This window comes from Centroberyx affinis, unplaced genomic scaffold, assembly GCF_046629955.1.
Source record: "Centroberyx affinis isolate AG114_WGS23_722 - 3 ecotype Tasmania unplaced genomic scaffold, CSIRO-AGI_Caff_v1 ptg004624l_1, whole genome shotgun sequence".
NCBI lineage: Eukaryota > Metazoa > Chordata > Actinopteri > Beryciformes > Berycidae > Centroberyx > Centroberyx affinis.
Window position 1 is genome coordinate 58,819 of NW_027282231.1, and position 18,732 is coordinate 77,550.

Below are 18,732 nucleotides of genomic sequence, written 5' to 3' on the forward strand. Positions count from 1 at the left end.
GTTCGAATGGCATTGTTTTCACCTGGCCAAATGAACCAAACTAAAGGAGGAAATTTCGATTGAACCAGTCCACACATGCTTTGTGTGAACGTGCCCTTAATCACTACGCCATCCCCAGATATATTCAGTCTTTTTCCAATGCATATATGTTGTTTTTGTTTCAGTGTTTCCGGGCACTGTGCTGTAAAGGACCTCCGCCACCGAGACCAGAGTATGATGTGGTATGCATTGGCCTGACAGGTGCTGGAAAGACCAGCCTGCTCTCACGCCTTTGTAGTGAGGGCAGCGACGGCATTGTTCCTACCACAGGTGAGAGCACATAGGATACTAATCAATGGGAAAGGGGACATTTCAGTAAAATTGTGTGCACACAAACAGACCATTGCACCTTCTCTTTGTCACACAGACAAACCTGTACACTTTGGGAATATTGGGGAATTTTGAGCCAACTTTGGAAATTTGTATTGTTGATTTTTTTTATGCTTCTTTAAATCTTTTTCTCTACGTATACTCATATTTCGCTATGATACAGTTCTGGATAAAACTGTTAAAGACAAAAAAATATTTTAAACGATAATCTCAGACATGATGCTGTTTTTTTTTTGCATCACATTTTACCTTCCTACAGATGAATAAAATAAGTAGCACCAAAGTAAGACAAAAGGTAAACTTGCTAGTATTCTTTCTAGTCACAGTCTTCTGATGAGGAAACATCCTGATGAGCTATATCTTCTGAGTCACTCAATTGTATTGAAATTATCTTCACTTTCTCAAACAGTTTAAGGTTGGAGCAAATTGCCACCAATGTCTACACCCTTGCATTTGAGTCTGTTGTGTACCTTGGTGTCGGTGTTCCAGACCGGCAGACAGTCCCCGGCTGCTATAGGCTGAGAGGCTCTCTTCACTAGAGAGGCTGTATGTCTTCCCAGCACACTATGGGTCTGGCATATAGGCAGCTGCATTAATTGGTTGGATGCAAAAGTCAAGGCGTTTCTGAATGAAATCAATAACTGCCTTCTCTGCTTTGAGCAGTAGTGATGATGGCAGTGCGGCGCTGATCTTATCCTGCAAATCAGTGAAAAGCCTCAAGACCTCAGACAAGAATGCCTCATTCCCCTCAATACAAAATGCTACTGGGGAGAGAAAAGCCAGGCTGCTCAGCATTTGTTTGACAAGCCTACCCTGGTAGGTTGTAGAGAAGCACATTTGATTTAATATGTGATGTGTTTTTCTTTTTTTTGCATCTATTTGAAAATTCCCCAAATTCCCTTAAATTCTCCAAATGGAAAATTACTAAGGAAAGTTTCTGAAAATTAACAGGGATATTACCTCCCTTTACAACTGTACCAGGAACATATTGTCCTCCACGATCCAACCTCACCCATTGACTAATATCACAGATAGATAATGCTACCCAGGTATTCCAGCGCTCCAACTGTTGGAAAGCATGTCTATAGTATGTCTTCCAGAGTCGTCAATGCTCTTGCCAGCAAAGCTGTGCCGTTTCTTGCCAGCCAATACTCGGTTTCTTTCTCCTATTTAAGTGGGAGGTTAGTATTAAATGTGTCCAGAAGAGGCCTCAGGGTTAGTACATCATTCTCCTGGTAGTCAACACTCTGCTTTCCACATACGCAATGCAATCCCTCAGAGACATAGACATAACTCTTCCCTCCCCTGGCTTTGCCAACAGTCAAACTTGAGCTTTTGCAGAAGTCCCATTTTAGATTTAGTCATTGGGCACTTTAACCAGTGGAAGCTAAATATAAAGAAATTCCCAAATGTGCCGCCTATTACTCTTAGCATATATGTCTCTGGGGGTGGGGGGTGGCGTAGGGGAGTGAACACCTGTCTTCGACTGCTGCTGAGTGGGCCTTAATAGATAAAATATGTCGATTACTTACCTTAGTAGAGAGTTATTTTGGTGAGCTCCTCTGAAATGAGTTTTAGCTGTCAGCACTGTCTCCATCTGCCAACATCTACAGAGGGCAGAACATTAAGAGCAAGGAGGGGAACTCTCCTGTGGTTTCATCCACCTCTTGCTGGGAGCTTTTATGAGTTTGCACTTTTGTAATATGCTGAAAAACCAGATCTGGGCAGTTAGCAGTTTAATCAGATGTTGGACAATCATAATCAATTGTCTCTCCCAAATCTCCTCCTGTGTGTGAATGTTAGCAGGCAAGGGATTCCCATCCAAGATAATTTGGTGTTATTTGAACATTGTAGCCCTGTGCAACCACTGAAACAAACCACATAATACATGGTAGCTCTTCAGACATGAGTGCCATCCTCCACTAACCCCAACGTAGAAAAAACACTATTCTGCTTTGCTAACCCGGACACCTTTAATTTTCACTTAGCAAGTATGTTGTAGGCTCTCTTTGTGTTCTCTAGCTGGTGGTTTGGAAAAGGTACACTAAATATTCTTGGGGAACTAGATGAGAAAGTGGGTTCTTGATATGGAGTCCTTTTCTTTCTATTCTGATAAGCAATCCAGATCATTCCTAAATGATGATTCCCATGATTCCTAGCCTGTACCGTCAACACTCCCAGGGTACACTGCCCCCTCACTATGAATTTATTTGATGTGGCCTTTACAATGTTGTCTTCTTGTTTTCCTCCTTTCAGGTTTCAGCATCAAAGCAGTGCCATTTCCAAATGCCATTTTGAATGTAAAGGAACTTGGAGGTAAGAACCCTATGCCCTGTACAATGTAAAGCTTTCAAAACTTCATGTGAAGCATCTCCTTTTTAGCCCACATGACTCCCACAAGGAAGAGACCACAGCTGCACTTATGTTTTACTGAGCCTGTCTGGTGAAATATCACTTGTTTTGGTTTGCAAACAAACTTAATGTGACCCAGGTCCCCGGAAACATGGCGACAGCTATTTTCATAAATTGCCCATCTTTTCTATTGGACAACACTCAAGTGGCACCCCTATACATTACATACTTAGAAAAGCTACAAGCTTAATAAAATTACTTTCACATTAATTTCACATTTTAAGTCTATAATTATAAAACATTCAATAGTAGTTAATAATAGGCTATTTTAGATTAAGTGGCAGACTAGATATTATTCATGTGTGATTTGAAGATTATTAAGTTTTCATACTTGTAATATCATGGATTTGCGACCACAAAATTGTCACAATGTATCATTTTTCCAAGTTTGTGCCTGGAGATCCAAAAACCAGCACACAGTATCTCAATACAACCATCCAATATGTTACATTGTATTACATAATACAAGCGTCATTGATGGGGTGACTACCTACCACAGCATCATAGGTCTAAATTGGTTACACAAATGTGCAGATTTGCCCTATAAAGAAATCGGGACTCTGTCTGTGTTCTGCTTTTACGTGCTAAAACTTGTTCTCATTTCTTGTCTAGTCTCTGCTCTCAGTCACTGCTTACACAAATAACTCTCTATGCCAAGGATACACAAGCATGTTTGTTTTTACTTCCTGTAGCATCACACCTTTCCGTCACAGAATGACGTTTGTGCACAGACGTCAGATCTAGTAGTGTTTTTCGAAGAGGCTGCACACCGGTCTCAGTCTGAGAAAGACCGCAGAAGGCATATTCCTGGAAATGAGCGACACTTGAGGAAGCCATTTAATAAGCACTGATGAGGGATCTTGATGTGCAGATAAACAGCAAAGGTGAAAGGAGGCTTCCAGTTGCTTAGGGGAAGTCTTAAGAGAGATAAATCAATGCTTTCCCCCTCTTACCAGCAACTCAGTCCCACACTAAAATTTATGATTTTGTTAAGTTTAAGTAATTTATGTTGTTTTGTGCGCACTAGGCACATGACAGGTGCAGTGCATATTTTGAAGAGTCGTCCAACCTAGCCTCCCAAAAGATGAAAAACATACACACACACACACGCACACACACACACAAAGAGGCACCAGGAGACCACCAACGAGGGTGCTACCAAATTTGGACAGAGCGCATTGGGGGGTTTTCAAAAGAGAGTTTTCTGGATTGGGTCAAAGCCTGTCTAGTGGGTTATTATTGTGGTCGGAAAAACACTGGTCCCACGGATGACATGTTTGATTTAGTGGAGGTAGGCTGCCACCCCAGCAAAGGATGATGAAATCTGTTCTCTTCTCCCTTTCTTCCCCCTCACTCCCCTGCTCCCTTTCTTGTAAATACACAGAGCCAAAGAATTTGAGCGATTTATGGTTCCATCCGTTATGGATGGGTGGGTAAGGGTAAAAACAGGCACATGATGTTTTGACGCCTCTACTGACTAGCACTTTATTTGGAGCGCAGTATCGGAGTTGGGTTTCTGTCTGAGGTGAAATCTACTCTTTGACGTGCGACCCTGTTGTTTGGCTGAGGGAAGGCATACTCCCCTCTAGTTCCAAAGCGTATCGGAGTTTAGTCTGGAGGTTGGAGAGTTGGTACTCTTACTCAGTCTCCCACTGGTCAGTTTTCATAGTGAACCTTCCAGACCTTTTTCTGATTAAAGCAGACCCTTTCTGCACTAGTTGTAATCTACTCACCACTTTGCCTGGCAGTCTATATTCTCTTTCCCTACAGATTTAAAACAAGCAAACACGCCTGGTTTAGTTTGATGTTTTTTTTGTACTGCATCAGCGACACAGAAAATGATGCAAGGCGTGACGCATAGACATCAATATTCCTGGCCCCTGAAACTTTGTTCGACTATACCTTTGTGGCTTGTTCTCTTCACTCAACCTTGACTAAGGCGAGGGAAGAAGCGCGTGTTGAGAAGCATGAAAAAGTGAAGTGCTTTCCATTTATTTCCTCCCTCTCCCACTGGAAAGCCCATTGAATGTCAATGGGGTATTCTCCTTATAAGAAATGCAAAGCAGATCTCTGTGCCAGAGGTTAGGAAGAACAATTAATGTGCAGACATTCTTAAATGACTATTTGTGCTTTGTCTGTGGTGCTCATTTTGGTAGAGCAACTAGAGCGGGTCTAGCCACGTTAAATCCTTCCTCCCAATAGCCCAAGCCCTGTTACTTTTCTCATTCGCTTATTCCATCCTTGCCGTTTCCTAGTACCGGGGATGCCTAATTATTCATAACACTATTTCATCACAGAGTGCAAAAAAAATCACTGACAGTGGTTTTAAGTCAAAGCAGAAGAGGGAAGGGGAGAAACAGCCTTTGGCATACAGAGATAAACCTGTACAGCTTGCACATGATGAATTTTGGGTTGGCTTAGGAGCTGGGTCAACCCTCTGTGATTAAAATGCAGCAACCTGTGAACCCATGTAAATGCCACTGACTTACAACTCTGACTTCTCAGCCCCTTGTTGTAGTGGCTAACTCTGGTAATGCATTTTTAACTCTCCTTCCTTTGAGCGCACTGGGCCAGATTGTCATAAGAGGCAGCTGTCCTTTAAACCAGAGGCACAAAGCAGCTTATGTGCAGGAAACCCTGACGTATGACGCCCATAGTGAGCCTGACCAAGTTATACGTTTCTCTCACTCATACATTTGTCATTGAGGTCCCTACTGTCTTGTTTTCATAATCCTTTCTCTTGCTCATCTTGTTCTTTGGTTTCTCTCCCTGTTTCCATACCTCCTCTTTCTGTGTCTCATCCCCTCTTCTTTCTCTTTACCTTTCCTCCTGGGTTGTCCTATTCTTTCCGGTATCTCTGTCTCTCTCTCTGTCTCTCTCTCTGTCTCTCTTTCAGTCTTCTGTCAAGCTCTCTTTGCTCATTGATTTGAACACATTGTCTGGCCTTGATGGAGCGCACACAGCCTCAGACAGTGGTTATCTGATCGGACTTGTCTTCCCTGTCATTCTCGGCGCTCTGAGTGCATCTCAACACCAATTCAGTATAAATAGCCCCATGTTGTGCTCTCTCATTGCTCTCTCAAGACTGGCACACTGTAACACTTACATAGTACTTAGAAGTCATTTGAAAATCAATTCAGGAATTAAACAGTTTCATTCATTTGCATTTTTAGACAGTCAACATGAAGGGATAAGCTTTTCATTTAATTTTCATTTTTTTGTTACGACTGACTTTATCTAGTTTTAATTCTTATCAAGTCATTAGTTTTTAATGCAAATTAAGATAAAATGTTTAAATTGGATTGTGGCACAAAGGGTGTGACATCAAATCCTGTGTTTTGGTAAATACTTCCACTCTGATCTTTAAACACAATTCGGCAGCAGCACTATAAAGCCTGACCTCTTAGTATTTTCTGCAAGCTGTGTGTTGATGTGTGACATTGAGAATTTTGCATCCGGCGATCTCCCAGCTGCATAGTGAAAGTCTGGCGTGCATTTCCTACTCAGCTGGTGCCAGGTATGGGGATTAGGTGGGAAGGGCACCGCCGGGGACATAGGGAGGAATCTATTAAGTGTGTGTGTGTGTGTGTGTGTGTCTGTGTGTGTGTGGACAGTGGCATGACGTCAAGTCTAGACGGGCCATTTCACAGTGTGCGTTATACCACTTGATGACAGCTGATGAAGAAGTGGTCCTGATAACCGGCACTCATCACCGTTGTTCTTTAGTGTCGTGGCAGCGGTAAAGACTCGTCTTTCTATTTGAAGGAGAGCGGTAGATATTTACATATGCAGTGTTCTTGTTTGAACCGAACATATTCATGCCTGTGCTTTCCATTAGTTTGCTCTCAATGCAATATTGTGGAGACACGCTGATTTTCAGTGAAATGAAAAAATGTGTTTGTTTAAATGGTAATAGTTGGATGTGCATGTGTGTTTGCATATGAGAGAATGTCAATGAACCTACCTTTGTGTCTATACACATGATGCATGTACTGTGTGTGAATGTCACGGGTTGGACATGAGGTAACATGTCTGAATTTAAACATTTGTGTGAATTTGAACATGTGTATCTGCACATCTGGATATATATCTAGAGTCCATCTAATCTTCCATTGATGCTTCACATCGACAAGCAAGAACATCACAGAACATTCACCAGTCCTCCATGACCACCAACAGGCAAAGGAAATATGTGAGCACATCTCCTCTGGACAAAACCACTACATTGCAGTCATCGCAGACCCAATGTGGTTCCTATTACTATCAAATGGGACCACAGTGCGGTTTGCTTTGCCCAGCAGGGAAGCTGTTCCTCTTTGCATAGGAAAAGGCCCAACCCAAATTGAAATCGTTTGTAAATTGTCATTTGGGCTCAAAGCAGATGCTGGCAGACTGTTCTGATTTGGAGTTCTGAGGGCTTTTGAAGAAACAGTGTAACTGATCTCTATTTGAGGCCTCATTCAAGGATATTACCCTATCTTCTGTGTTTTTTGTACTGGGTGAAGGGTGCATCACAGACTCTACAGGGAACAGCCCATTATTAGCCTACCTTGAATGCGCTTCAGCCAAACTAACTCTAGAGTCTAAAACTCCAGCATGAACAGTAAAGTTCCTAAACAATAAATCTCCAACATCAGCTGTCCTTGGAATCAATCCACCACTGACATTCATGCTTTTTCTTGCCTTGACTAGAAACGTATGACCCAGAGCTGATAAAAAAAAAACTTTTTTGGTCACATCACAGTAGTTCATATATCATATTTGTGACTTCAGGTGAACAGTTTGTAATAGCAAAGTATATCGTCCACAAATATGTTGCATAACAGAACTTATTGATACTCAGATATTAAGAAGCGTCAGTTTTCTGGAACCTGGAGAGGGATTGATGCTCGTTTCAGGCTAGGCCTCACACAGGAACTGTTTACTTAAAAACAGACATTGCTGAGACTGCGGCTTGATGGGTGTATCAACAGCTGAAGTGTTTTCCACCACACTCCAGCTCCAGCCCCGGCTCGTTCACCAATGAAGTAAGCATTCTTTATTGCTGGAGGCCTCCTTCACTTGCCCCCAGCTCTCCCTCCCATCATTGTATTGTAACTTCTCCATTCTGAGAAAAAACGCTGTCTGTTTTTCGTTAGGGAGACTTCAAAGAGGATTGATTTGACTGTAGTTCAACTTTCAAGAGTGAAAAAAGACCCGATTAGCAGCATGTTTGCATTTTGTTCAAGGTAAAAGTTGGGAAAAACTGCAAGCGATGGGAGGCAGACATACATGAGAATGTGGTGTTCAAGCAGACTGTGAATCTGAAACCATACCCGCGTCAATACCCAACAGCAAACACAACAGGCCCCAACAGTAGCCTAATGCAGACCAAATGGAAATATAGGCCAGTCTGTTCCAAAATATGTTGAGTCATTTTTGAAATCTAGATCATCAAAGGCTATTTGAATTCATGGACGAATTCTGAAACACTGGTCATAAAACACAAGTGAAAGAGAATATGGACTTAAGGAGAAGACTATCTGCTTTTCATTTCTACTGTGTAATTTGTTGCGTAAGTTTTACCAGACTTGCCTCTGTGTTTGGTTTATTAACTCAAAGTCACACTCTGGAAGAGAAGAAAACACTGTTTCGGTCCTTGGGCACTGTAACATCATTGGATTTGTATAACCACGACATGCCTGTTTTTCCCCCTCTCTCGTCGAGCATCACTGTTGTCCTGGCTTCTATGGAATCTGCTGATGTTGCTGTTCTCTTCACCAACAAGTTTGCACCTCACTTATTGTCTCTGATTGTGGCTTTAAATGTTTGCTGAGCTGGGGTGCTTCGGACAGACATCACAGATTGATGATATATGACTGTAAGAGTGTAAGGGTGGCCCTGCACCCAAGCATACAATGAGATGAAGCATGGCAGTTTCAATTAGTCAGCTCAGATTTAAAGTACTGCTATATCTCTTATTTGTTCATCTAATGGCCTAAATTTAGTCCATGATTCAGGTAGGTCATTGATTTGGTCATTCATTCTTCCATTCACAGTCAAAACCCACACAGTGTATGGATTAGGCAATTAGTCTTACAGTCAACATATCAAATGAATCAGTGGATGACGGGATGAATGAAGGACTTGATTCTTTCATTCACAAGTTATTTTATTGCCTCTCATTCAGCACTGTTGGCTTTTGGCTAATGACCACTGAATGGACTCTAAAGGTATCAAGGATAAAACATATGTTCATATCTGCGAGGTTCATATAGAGGAAATAAGGGCAAAAACAAAATGCTCTATCAATCTGATTCTTAGAGGACTGAAGAAAAGAGAAGGAAGAGAGGAAAAAATGAGAAAAGGAATGAGGTCTTATTCATTGTGCGCTTTGATTGATGGTATGTAGTAGAGCTGCCAGCACCCCCTAAGAATCTGACATCATGTTTGGAAATCCTCTTCTCAGGCCAATAGGTGGCAGAAGTTGCCAATGAGATCCAATGAGACATGACTGACATTCCACCCAATTTCCAGGCAAAGATGAGAGAAACTTCCCAGGCAATCTCTCAAGTGCCACTTTGTCTGATAGCTTTCCACTCCAATGAGAGGTGTGAGGAGAGAGAGTGGGGGAGGAAGGAAGGATGGAGGAAGGAAGGGAGGGAAGGCAGGCGTGAGGCAAGGGAGGTAAATGTCATTGAAAGCACTTCGTGATGTTTAAACATTCGCCAGCCTCACAGTTCGTCACTCCTTGGCAAATTACCTTACTATGAGCAACAATAACAAAAACAACAGTTCACAAGATTGCAAAGGAAAGAATCACACCAGACGGAGGAGGATAATTCCAACTAGACAAAGTACATCCTCTAAAAGAAAACGCATGCACTTGCATACGCAGTATGGTAGGACCTTTTTTTAGTAGTTTCTATGTAACGCTGGCAAGTTTAGTGAGCATGTAATACATGTATTACAAAAAGTATAAAAAAGTATTCACTCTGATGGAAAAAAGTTGTAATGTTGTAAACTGAAAAGAAAAGACAGCGTTAATGAAATTAAAAGACAGTGAGAAAGAATGGAGTTTTAAATAGTTATGAGTGCAATGGAAGAATATTATAGTAAAACCTCTAACTCAGCATAGTATAATTCAGCAATTAGTTTCATTTTTGTGTTTGAGATAGCTAGTGATTTAACATCGGAATTTCAAGCATGAAATATGAAAAAGCTCCGTTCTTTATTCCATTCTTTAAATGTACCATAAAAGTGTGTGTGTGTGTGTGTGTGTGTGTGTCTGTGTGTGTGTGTAAATGAAAATAGTTCTGTCAAGCTTAAAGTAGGCTAACGTACTGCACAAAATACAAGTTTGTTGAAAGTTGTAGTTGAAAGTATATAGGAGTAGATGGCACACATGTAAATGGGCATAAAATATTATCCGTATCAAAATAATATTTCAAAGCGACTAATTGAGTTGAAATACAATGGAAATCTATTGTGTCAAGTGCAACGATCACTATGTATTTTATAGCTGCTTCTTCAGTGAATTGTAAAATTTTAAGAACTCTCAATCTTACCTTACCTAAATATTTCACTAAGCAAAATATCTAAGTATTAAGAGTGCTGAAGAGAAAAGTCATAGCACACGTCTCAAACAGTGTGTGTCTATGAGGAAATGGGGCTGTGCAGTAATTCAATATTATTGTTTACCATCTTTCAGTAGAATCATATCATGAAATTACAGTATATTGAGTTACACGTTTATGTCTAAATTAATGATGAAAATCTCATGTGAGAAAAATCTCACAAAATGTGATCTGAAGCAAATTAGGGAATATTATTTGAACATTTTAAATTGATCATACTTTATATTTCTGTGAAGTTCAATGCAATGAACATCAATTTGATTATTTAACATGATTTTGCATGTTAGCAGATGTTGTTATATATCTATCTATATCTTTTTTTTTAAATTATTGTGATATTATACTGAACAAAAATATAAACGCAACACTTTTGTTTTTGCTCCCATTTTTCATGAGTTGAAATAAAAGATCTAAGACTTTTTCTATGCACACAAAAGGCTTATTTCTCTCAAATTTTGTTCACAAATTTGTTTAAATCCGTGTTAGTGAGCACTTCTCCCTTGCCAAGATAATCCATCCACCTGACAGGTGTGGCATATCAAGATGCTGATTAAACAGCATGATTATTGCACAGGTGTACCTTGGGCCGGTCACAATAAAAGGCCACTCTAAAATGTGCAGTGTTATTACACAACACAATGCCACAGATGTCACAAGTTTTGAGGGAGCGTGCAATTGGCATGCTGACTGCAGGAATGTCCAGCAGAGCTCATGTTGCAGCATGATAATGCATGGCCCCATGTTGCAAGGATCTGTACACAATTCCTGGAAGCTGAAAACATCCCAGTTCTTGAATGGCCTGCATACTCACCAGACATGTCACCCATTGAGCATGTTTGGGATGCCCGGAATCGGCATGTACGACAGCGTGTTCCAATTCCTGCCGATATCCAGCAACTTCGCACAGCCATTGAAGAGGAGTGGACCAACATTCCACAGGCCACAATCAACAACCTGATCAACTCTATGCGAAGGAGATGTGTCGCACTGCATGAGGCAAAGGTTGGTCACACCAGATACTGACTGGTTTTCAAAAAATGCATATCCGTAGTCCTAGTCAAGTGAGATCCATAGTTCAGTGCTCAATAAATGTATTTTTTCAAGATAAAACTGCACATTTTAGAGTGGCCTTTTATTGTGACCAGCCCAAGGCATACCTGTGCAATAATCATGCTGTTTAATCAGCATCCTGATATGCCACACCTGTCAGGTGGATGGATTATCATGGCAAAGGAGAAGTGCTCACTAGCACGGATTTAAACAAATTTGTGAACAAAATTTGAGAGAAATAAGCCTTTTGTGTGCATAAAAACTCATGAAAAATGGGAGCAAAAACGAAAGTGTTTATATTGTTATATATATATATTATATATATTGTTTTATTGTTGTTCAGTATAATTGTACCCATATTGCCCAGCCCTATAAGGAAGTATGATGAAGTTTGGGCTGAAGGAGAAGTAGCAGCAACTATGCTGTTGAGAATTTACAGGGTAGGTAGTGTCTTCAGATGGGTGGGATGAGTTTTTCTAATCGATTCCTGGAGGGAGGCAGTCTGTTGAAATCGTGGGCGTGATGTGTTTGTGTTTACATGTGTCTGCTCAGCAGTATCTTGGCAGGGTTAGATGTATTGGAACTTCTGGAGATACTTTCCTAGGATCCTGACAAAGACTGAATTACAATGATCAAGCCCTGAGCAGGCATGAACAGGCTTTTCTGCGTCTGACTCAGTTTGGGTGGTAGCACGTTTGGAAGTAGTCTTGAGGTGGTAGAAGGAGGCTTTGCACCGATGATTAATGTGGTCATCGGAGGGCAGGTGAGAGTTGAAACTGGCATTCAGATTGGATGCTGAGGGAGAACACTTTATGATTTAGCCAGCAATGTCATAGGATAGGTTAGGGGTAAGTGACTGACTTTGGGTAGGAGTGCCAGTGTTTCATCTTTACTGCTGTTGAGCTGGAAGAAAATCTACTCAAGGCACGTTGTTAAGAGGCAGCTGAGGGACTTGGGGTAGTTGTTATATAGAGTTTGGTGTCATCAGCATAGCTATGGAATGACAGGGATAGCATATAGGCCTAGAGAATAAATATTATGTAGTTGAGGACTGACTCATGAGGGACTTTGCAACCTCCAAGTGAGACAGACTCAAGCTTCTCTAAATGTGTCTCAGAATGGAGCAAGATGACTCAATGCCGCTGTGGAGGAACATGAGTAGAATAGTATGGTCTGCAGTGTTGAATGAGGCTGTCAGGTCAAGGAGAATCAAGAAAGAGGGGGAGCCAGCAGCCGATCTTGAGAATAGCAGATTCAGTTCGATGGAAACTTCTCATAGGCATTGTTGAGTTTAAAATAGTCTTGGAGCCGAACAGAAACTACATTTTCTAGCTACCTGGACAAAAGTTCAGTAAATGTTCTTGGGGGTGATGGTTTGATGCTCTATGAAGGCCAGTTTGTGGACTTGTTTGTGGAGTTTATGGTGCAGCTCCAGTACACACTAAGTTGATTCATTTTCTTTAGTTCAGGATTGAAATATGGTGGTGAGTGGGAGAAGGTGACCTCTTGTTTTTGACAGGGGTATGGGTGTTGACGACAATGTGCAGGGAATTGTCATAATGGGAATGATAGGAAAGGTTGTCTCTAAACATTTATCTCTATTGCTGTTATAATAAGAGGTTAGTCTCTTTCCTCCCCAAAGGCTCAGTCTCTTTCCGCCCACACTGTCAGTGAAAAGGAAAGGATGGGGGTGGGGGTGGGGGTGGGGGTGGAAGTGGGGGAGGCAGTGGCAAAGGGGACAGGAGTGACTCATTTTGTGAGCATGTAGGTCTATTCCTCAAATTACTTACACTAACAAATAAAGTTGCGGCGAACTGAACCTTGGTGAGCGGATGTGCTTGCCCCAAATTACCACACAAAAAAGGAACCATATGTTGTTCACTATAAATTGAAGGAGGGGGGGCACATTTGTATTCCACCTTCCCTGTGGGGGCTTGAAAATAAGCCCAGACTGTATTTGAATAATCCAGTGAGTCAATGTATTTACTTTGAGGACTTTTGAGAAGACCCTTGTGTCCTGACAGTGGCTTGGGGAGCTGCTGAGAATTTTGGCATGCAGAGAGGTAGTTGAAACTTCACACTGCAAAGCTCAATTGTTTTGGTTTAACAGAAAACAAGGGGAACTATTGTGGACGTTTGGTTTTTATACCATATGTATCATGAATTTTGCTTCCTCACATGTATGAGCATCATGCCAAACATTACAGCTGTAATTGCTTGGCAATAGTCTATTCTTACCATATATTTACCTGGTATATAATATACCTAGTACTTGGAAGGGTTACTGAAAACTTAATAGAAAAATCCTGCTAATAATACATATACAGTGCAACACACAAATCTGACTCGGTTAATATTTTGTTTATACTGAGAGCTGCAAAAAAGGTTGATTGATGCGCGACAGCTGATGGTTGACTGCTCCTGATCTCCTATGGAGGTTTGCATGCTAACAAGTGAAAATGTTTCTGCCAAATCTTTTTTTCCTTCTTTTATGGGTACAAGTCATTGTTGTTATTTTTTTATGATGTAATGCAGTTTCAAAGGATCCAACATTTGTATTTCTTGTCTGTATATAGGTCATCAGCCTACATCACTGTACATTTACAAATGTATGTATCAAATCTGTCATATGAAAGCCGTGTATCTCCAAAAAAATCTGTTTTTCAGAAATCAAATAAAAATAGCTCTTTCATGACCATGTATGGTTGAAATGATGCCACAATTTTTCAGTGGGTTTCACGGGTCCCTCAGGGTCACATTAAGGAGCATTACAGTTAAAGTATTAGAATGTTTTCACATGACAGCAGAAGTAAATTAAGTCCCAGTTATTTTGTATCACTCATAGCCTGTCCCCAAATTAACTTACCTCACTTTTACTACAGGAACAGCTGACATAAATTGTTGTTGGGAGGTTTTCAAATGACACAGTTCAATCGGCCATCACTACGACTCCTACCCAAACTCAACTCACCTGTCTCGCTACAGGAGCCGACAACATCAAGAAATACTGGAGCCGTTACTACCAGGGCTCACAGGGTGTGGTCTTCGTCTTGGACAGCGCCTCGTCGGACGAGGACCTGGAGGCGTCGCGCAACGAGCTCCACTCCGCCTTGCAGCACCCGCAACTCTGCACATTGCCTTTCCTCATCCTCGCCAACCACCAGGACAAGCCTGCTGCACGGACGCCAAACCAGGTAACCCAGACCTTCTGCAGTGCTGTAGCTAATTGGTTACATCCCGTACATGCACAGAATATATTGTGTTTTTTGTGTCTAAGTTAATAGAATCTTCCCAAGGTGAAATTTGTCTTTGATATAGAAGCGCTGCTGCTTCCACATGTTTACATGACAAAAATCATCAAATTAACTTCCTAAAAAAGACCTTGTTCAACACTAAACAGACATACACTAAACAGACTATTATTCATCATACTGTACACATCCATACACACACACACCACTGCATACACATTCACACACGTATAGGTACATTGTCATACTCAAGCAAGATATATTTGCAACAAAAAACAGAATACCCAGTGGGCAAGGGGAAGAAATGAATCTAGACCTTCACCTAAAAGAGCTCTGACCTTAAACACTGGCAGACACAAAGGATGTGGTAGTGCTCTGCCTTTTAGTATAGCAGGTGTCTTTAGTTAATGTTGATGTGAATTTGAAAAAAGGTGCTCTACAAATAGTTATTTACACCAAACCACGAGTTATATATCCTTTATTGTTGTTATTAGTATTAATATTATTATAATATTACATATATTATTAATATTCCCTAATAACACCTAACAACAGTAACAATTCATAGCTAGCTTGCTATCTGACTACATGATACTATATAGTGTTTGTCACAATGTTTTTCCATCAAATGTTTGTTTGGTTTTAATTTAAATTTTAGGCATTTAGCTGATAATCATATCCAGAACAACTTACAAATGCAATATTAGAGCAAGTCTAAATTCCTACATCACCAAACTTACAAACAACCACAAATGCTAGGAAAAGAAAAAAATAGTAGTGAAGGACGATCTTCTGGAGAGCAATTAGCCTGAGTCCCATCAATATTGGTTCACCATACTGTATCATTCATAGTCCACATGGGGCCTATGGAGAGAAGTATTTGTGGTTGATAGATGTTTATGTGGTGGATAGAAGTTTAGAAATGTGTGTGTGTTTGTACACATGCACGCACACGCTCACACACACACACCCATTCATATTTTCCCCGTTCTCTGAGGGGAACTGAGTGTTAACAGACTGGGACCCAGTGATCTAAGTGATGGCCTTTTTCCACTGGATGAGCATATCCAGGAAGTGCAGAGGAACAGCAGAGAGTGTCACCAGGCCAAACTTTCAGAGGCCTATGTCCCAAAATGTGAACATTCCATTCTGTCCTGTTCCATTCACTCTAATTTGCTTCACAGTGATGAAAAGGACTGGAAAGGTTTCTCCTTGTATCAAGTCAGATTTTCAGAGAAGTTAGCATCAAATAGACAAAAGCACAAGAGGTAGTTCTTTGTGGGCACAATATACAGTAAGTATACCAAGTAAGCTTCCCAAATTGTGCATCTGTTTACTTGTTCTTAGCTGCACAGCATGCTGTCTTGTTACTAGTTGTTTTGTCACTGTCACTAGATGTGCAATGGTTGTCATTAGTAAACTGTATGCGACTCAAGGTGTGTATGATGTTTGTATAATCAATGTGTTATATTTACATTATGTTATGAGTTTTACTTCACGTTTATTTTTAATCTATTAGGACTTGGCTGAGAAACGGCACAAGACTGGTAAAAATAATAAGCCACATTTTTTTTATATAAATAAATGTCCACTTTGCTAGTCTCTATCACAATTGATGTAACACAATAGTGATTCAACTTACTGTATACCCAGTTCTTTAAAGCTTTGACATTTGCTGTTCTAAACACCTGGCGGCAGGTACAGTAGGAAGTGATGCATTTTATGTTTCTGGCAGCAGCAACTGCTTATTTGAATGAATAGAAGAAGAACTTAGTAGTCAGCATGAACAGTGATAGCCACTGTGGCTGAACAGACAAAGAGAGACTGGTACCTACATGAACTCAAAGTTCATCAATACACAAAAACAAGGAAAATAGGTGGCAAATAGTTGTAGATGAAAAGAAGCAGGGGTTGTCTCTAAATATTCTTTTGCATTCAGTGTCAATTGTAGTATTGACGGGGCGTCCTGGTGGCTCAATGGTGTAGGCGTGTACCACATGGGCGCAACGTCCTGGGTTTGAACCCGGCCCGGGACCTTTGTCGCATCCCCCTCTCTCTACCCCAGTCTTTCTTGTCTCTCTCCACTTTCAGCTCTTTAATAAAGGCAAGAAATGCCTAAAAAATCTTAAAAATACATAAATACATAGTTGTACTATTGACAACTGACAGGTGAGCAGAAAGTAAAATCCAAATATTCTCCTCCAGCATGCAACTATGTCTTGGTTCACTCAACATGCAGTAGATGTTTTGGAAATTAGATTATTTAGAAATGTGTATTCATTTAGAGTTCATTTAGTTTTATACATAGAGCGTGTATTACTTTTGGTAATTATATCTCTGCCTTGCCCAGCTAACATTTTGTTGGGTCCAGTGTAAGGTAGATACTAAATCATGTTTACTTGTGACGCAGAACTCCCACCAGTACAAATTTAAGAGCAGGTTATTCTTCTTAAACGCTCACATTTGGCTATTATTGGGACAAATGCATAGCTGATGAGGGACCAGCATTTAGAATCAAATTCACCCATCTCCACTGATACTGGACTAAATCGTCTCAGAGGAACAAATCTAAGGTCAGCTTGCCAGTTTGAGGACTCTTCCATAGCCCTTCCATGTCTAGGACTAAGGATCCAAATATAATTATTTAACTCAAGACAATAAAAGACATCACACTATGCGTCATATAATTTTTCCTGACAAACATCTGGAAACGGTAACATCCAAGTGCTCTGCCGATTATTCATCATACTATAACAACGGGGAGTATACAGACCTATAATTTAAATTACAATTGGTCATAAAAGAGGCAGAAAACTTAATTGCTAAGCTCATTTTCCGTGTCATTTGAACATACAAAAATATTTATGGCCAAATAAATAAAAGTTTGAGAATTCAGCTTTTCTCTTTTTACTCTGTGTGAAAGGCTACAAGTTTTTATAAGTATTTTATTTTTTTTCTTGCTTAACAGCTTTCCACCCCGCCAACAGACAGGCTGTAATAGTTAGGAGATAGAAATGTCATGTAGTAGTCATGGAGTAGTAGGTCATGTCACCACCTTCCCTCAAGACAAAATGAATCACTGCTTGTGGAGGCAGGGATAAAATGCAGCACAGCTAGGGTAGTCTCGCTCTCTCCTGCTCTCTCTCTCCTGCTCTCTCTCTCTCTCTCTCTCCCTCTGTCTTTCTCTCTCTCTTTCTCTGTGCTAGCCACGCTCCACTCTACCTCCCTCGAAGAAGGAGCCTCTTGGAGTGGGATGTTATGGCTAGCATTCCCGGTGCAGCGCTCACTCATGTTTCAAAAACCCGGAACCTCACTTCCCTGCACACTCTGACAAACACACATGCACACACACGCATCATTTGTGGAGGCCTATTTTAGTGTTTTCGAAGGAGAACTAAGATGGATGCCGTGACAGAGGACTGTCAGCATTTCCTAGCTTAGACCAACAGCGTTGCCACACTGTAGCGATGCTATTTCTGCACTAGGAAAAGTGCAAGACCATGGTTGTTGTCGTGACCCAACCTGAATTCTGCTGAGGCCAACGTATGACTCCACCTGAACCCATTTAACTCATTTGATTAGCATGGGTTGGTTGCACTCGAGCACAGGACACGATAGTCACGGAAACCCACTGAAATCTTATTGATAGCTTAAACGGCCGACTGCTGGCCTTAAGCGTAATAACACTGGTTCCTTTGTTTGCCCTTGTAACATAGGCAATTAAATCCAGTCCGTGTGTGGCCAGCAATCGGCACCAGCCTTAGTGTGATGTGTCCTCTGCCATATTTCACCCATCATTGGATCAGTCTCTGGGAATTATTGACTTCTCTGAATGGTTCGCAAACACTGATGACACGTGAGGCCGGTTTATAGGGAGGTCTCCAGTCTTTTGATATGGCTCTTTGCATTACAAACTCAGCGATTCTTAATATTTTGTAATCTGCTGACAATGCTGGCAGATAAATAGCTTAGAGCTGATGCGGCAAACATTTGGACAGACCAGTAAAATATTTAATTACGCCAAAGGTCTAAAA

General features: G+C 40.9%; 1 protein-coding gene across 1 annotated transcript in view; it reads left to right on the forward strand.

Annotated features, from left to right (window-relative positions):
- The window catches only part of LOC139665587 (ADP-ribosylation factor-like protein 15), a gene marked incomplete at its 3' end in the record, with an annotated part of 62,443 nt that extends 47,802 nt beyond the window's left edge, over positions 1–14,641 (forward strand). The window contains exons 2-4 of the mRNA XM_071544651.1: positions 165–309; positions 2,626–2,685; positions 14,433–14,641. Coding sequence (XP_071400752.1) covers positions 165–309; positions 2,626–2,685; positions 14,433–14,641 — 414 coding nt within the window. The remainder of the gene's footprint in view (positions 1–164; positions 310–2,625; positions 2,686–14,432) is intronic.
- Between the last annotated feature and the right edge of the window lie 4,091 nt (positions 14,642–18,732).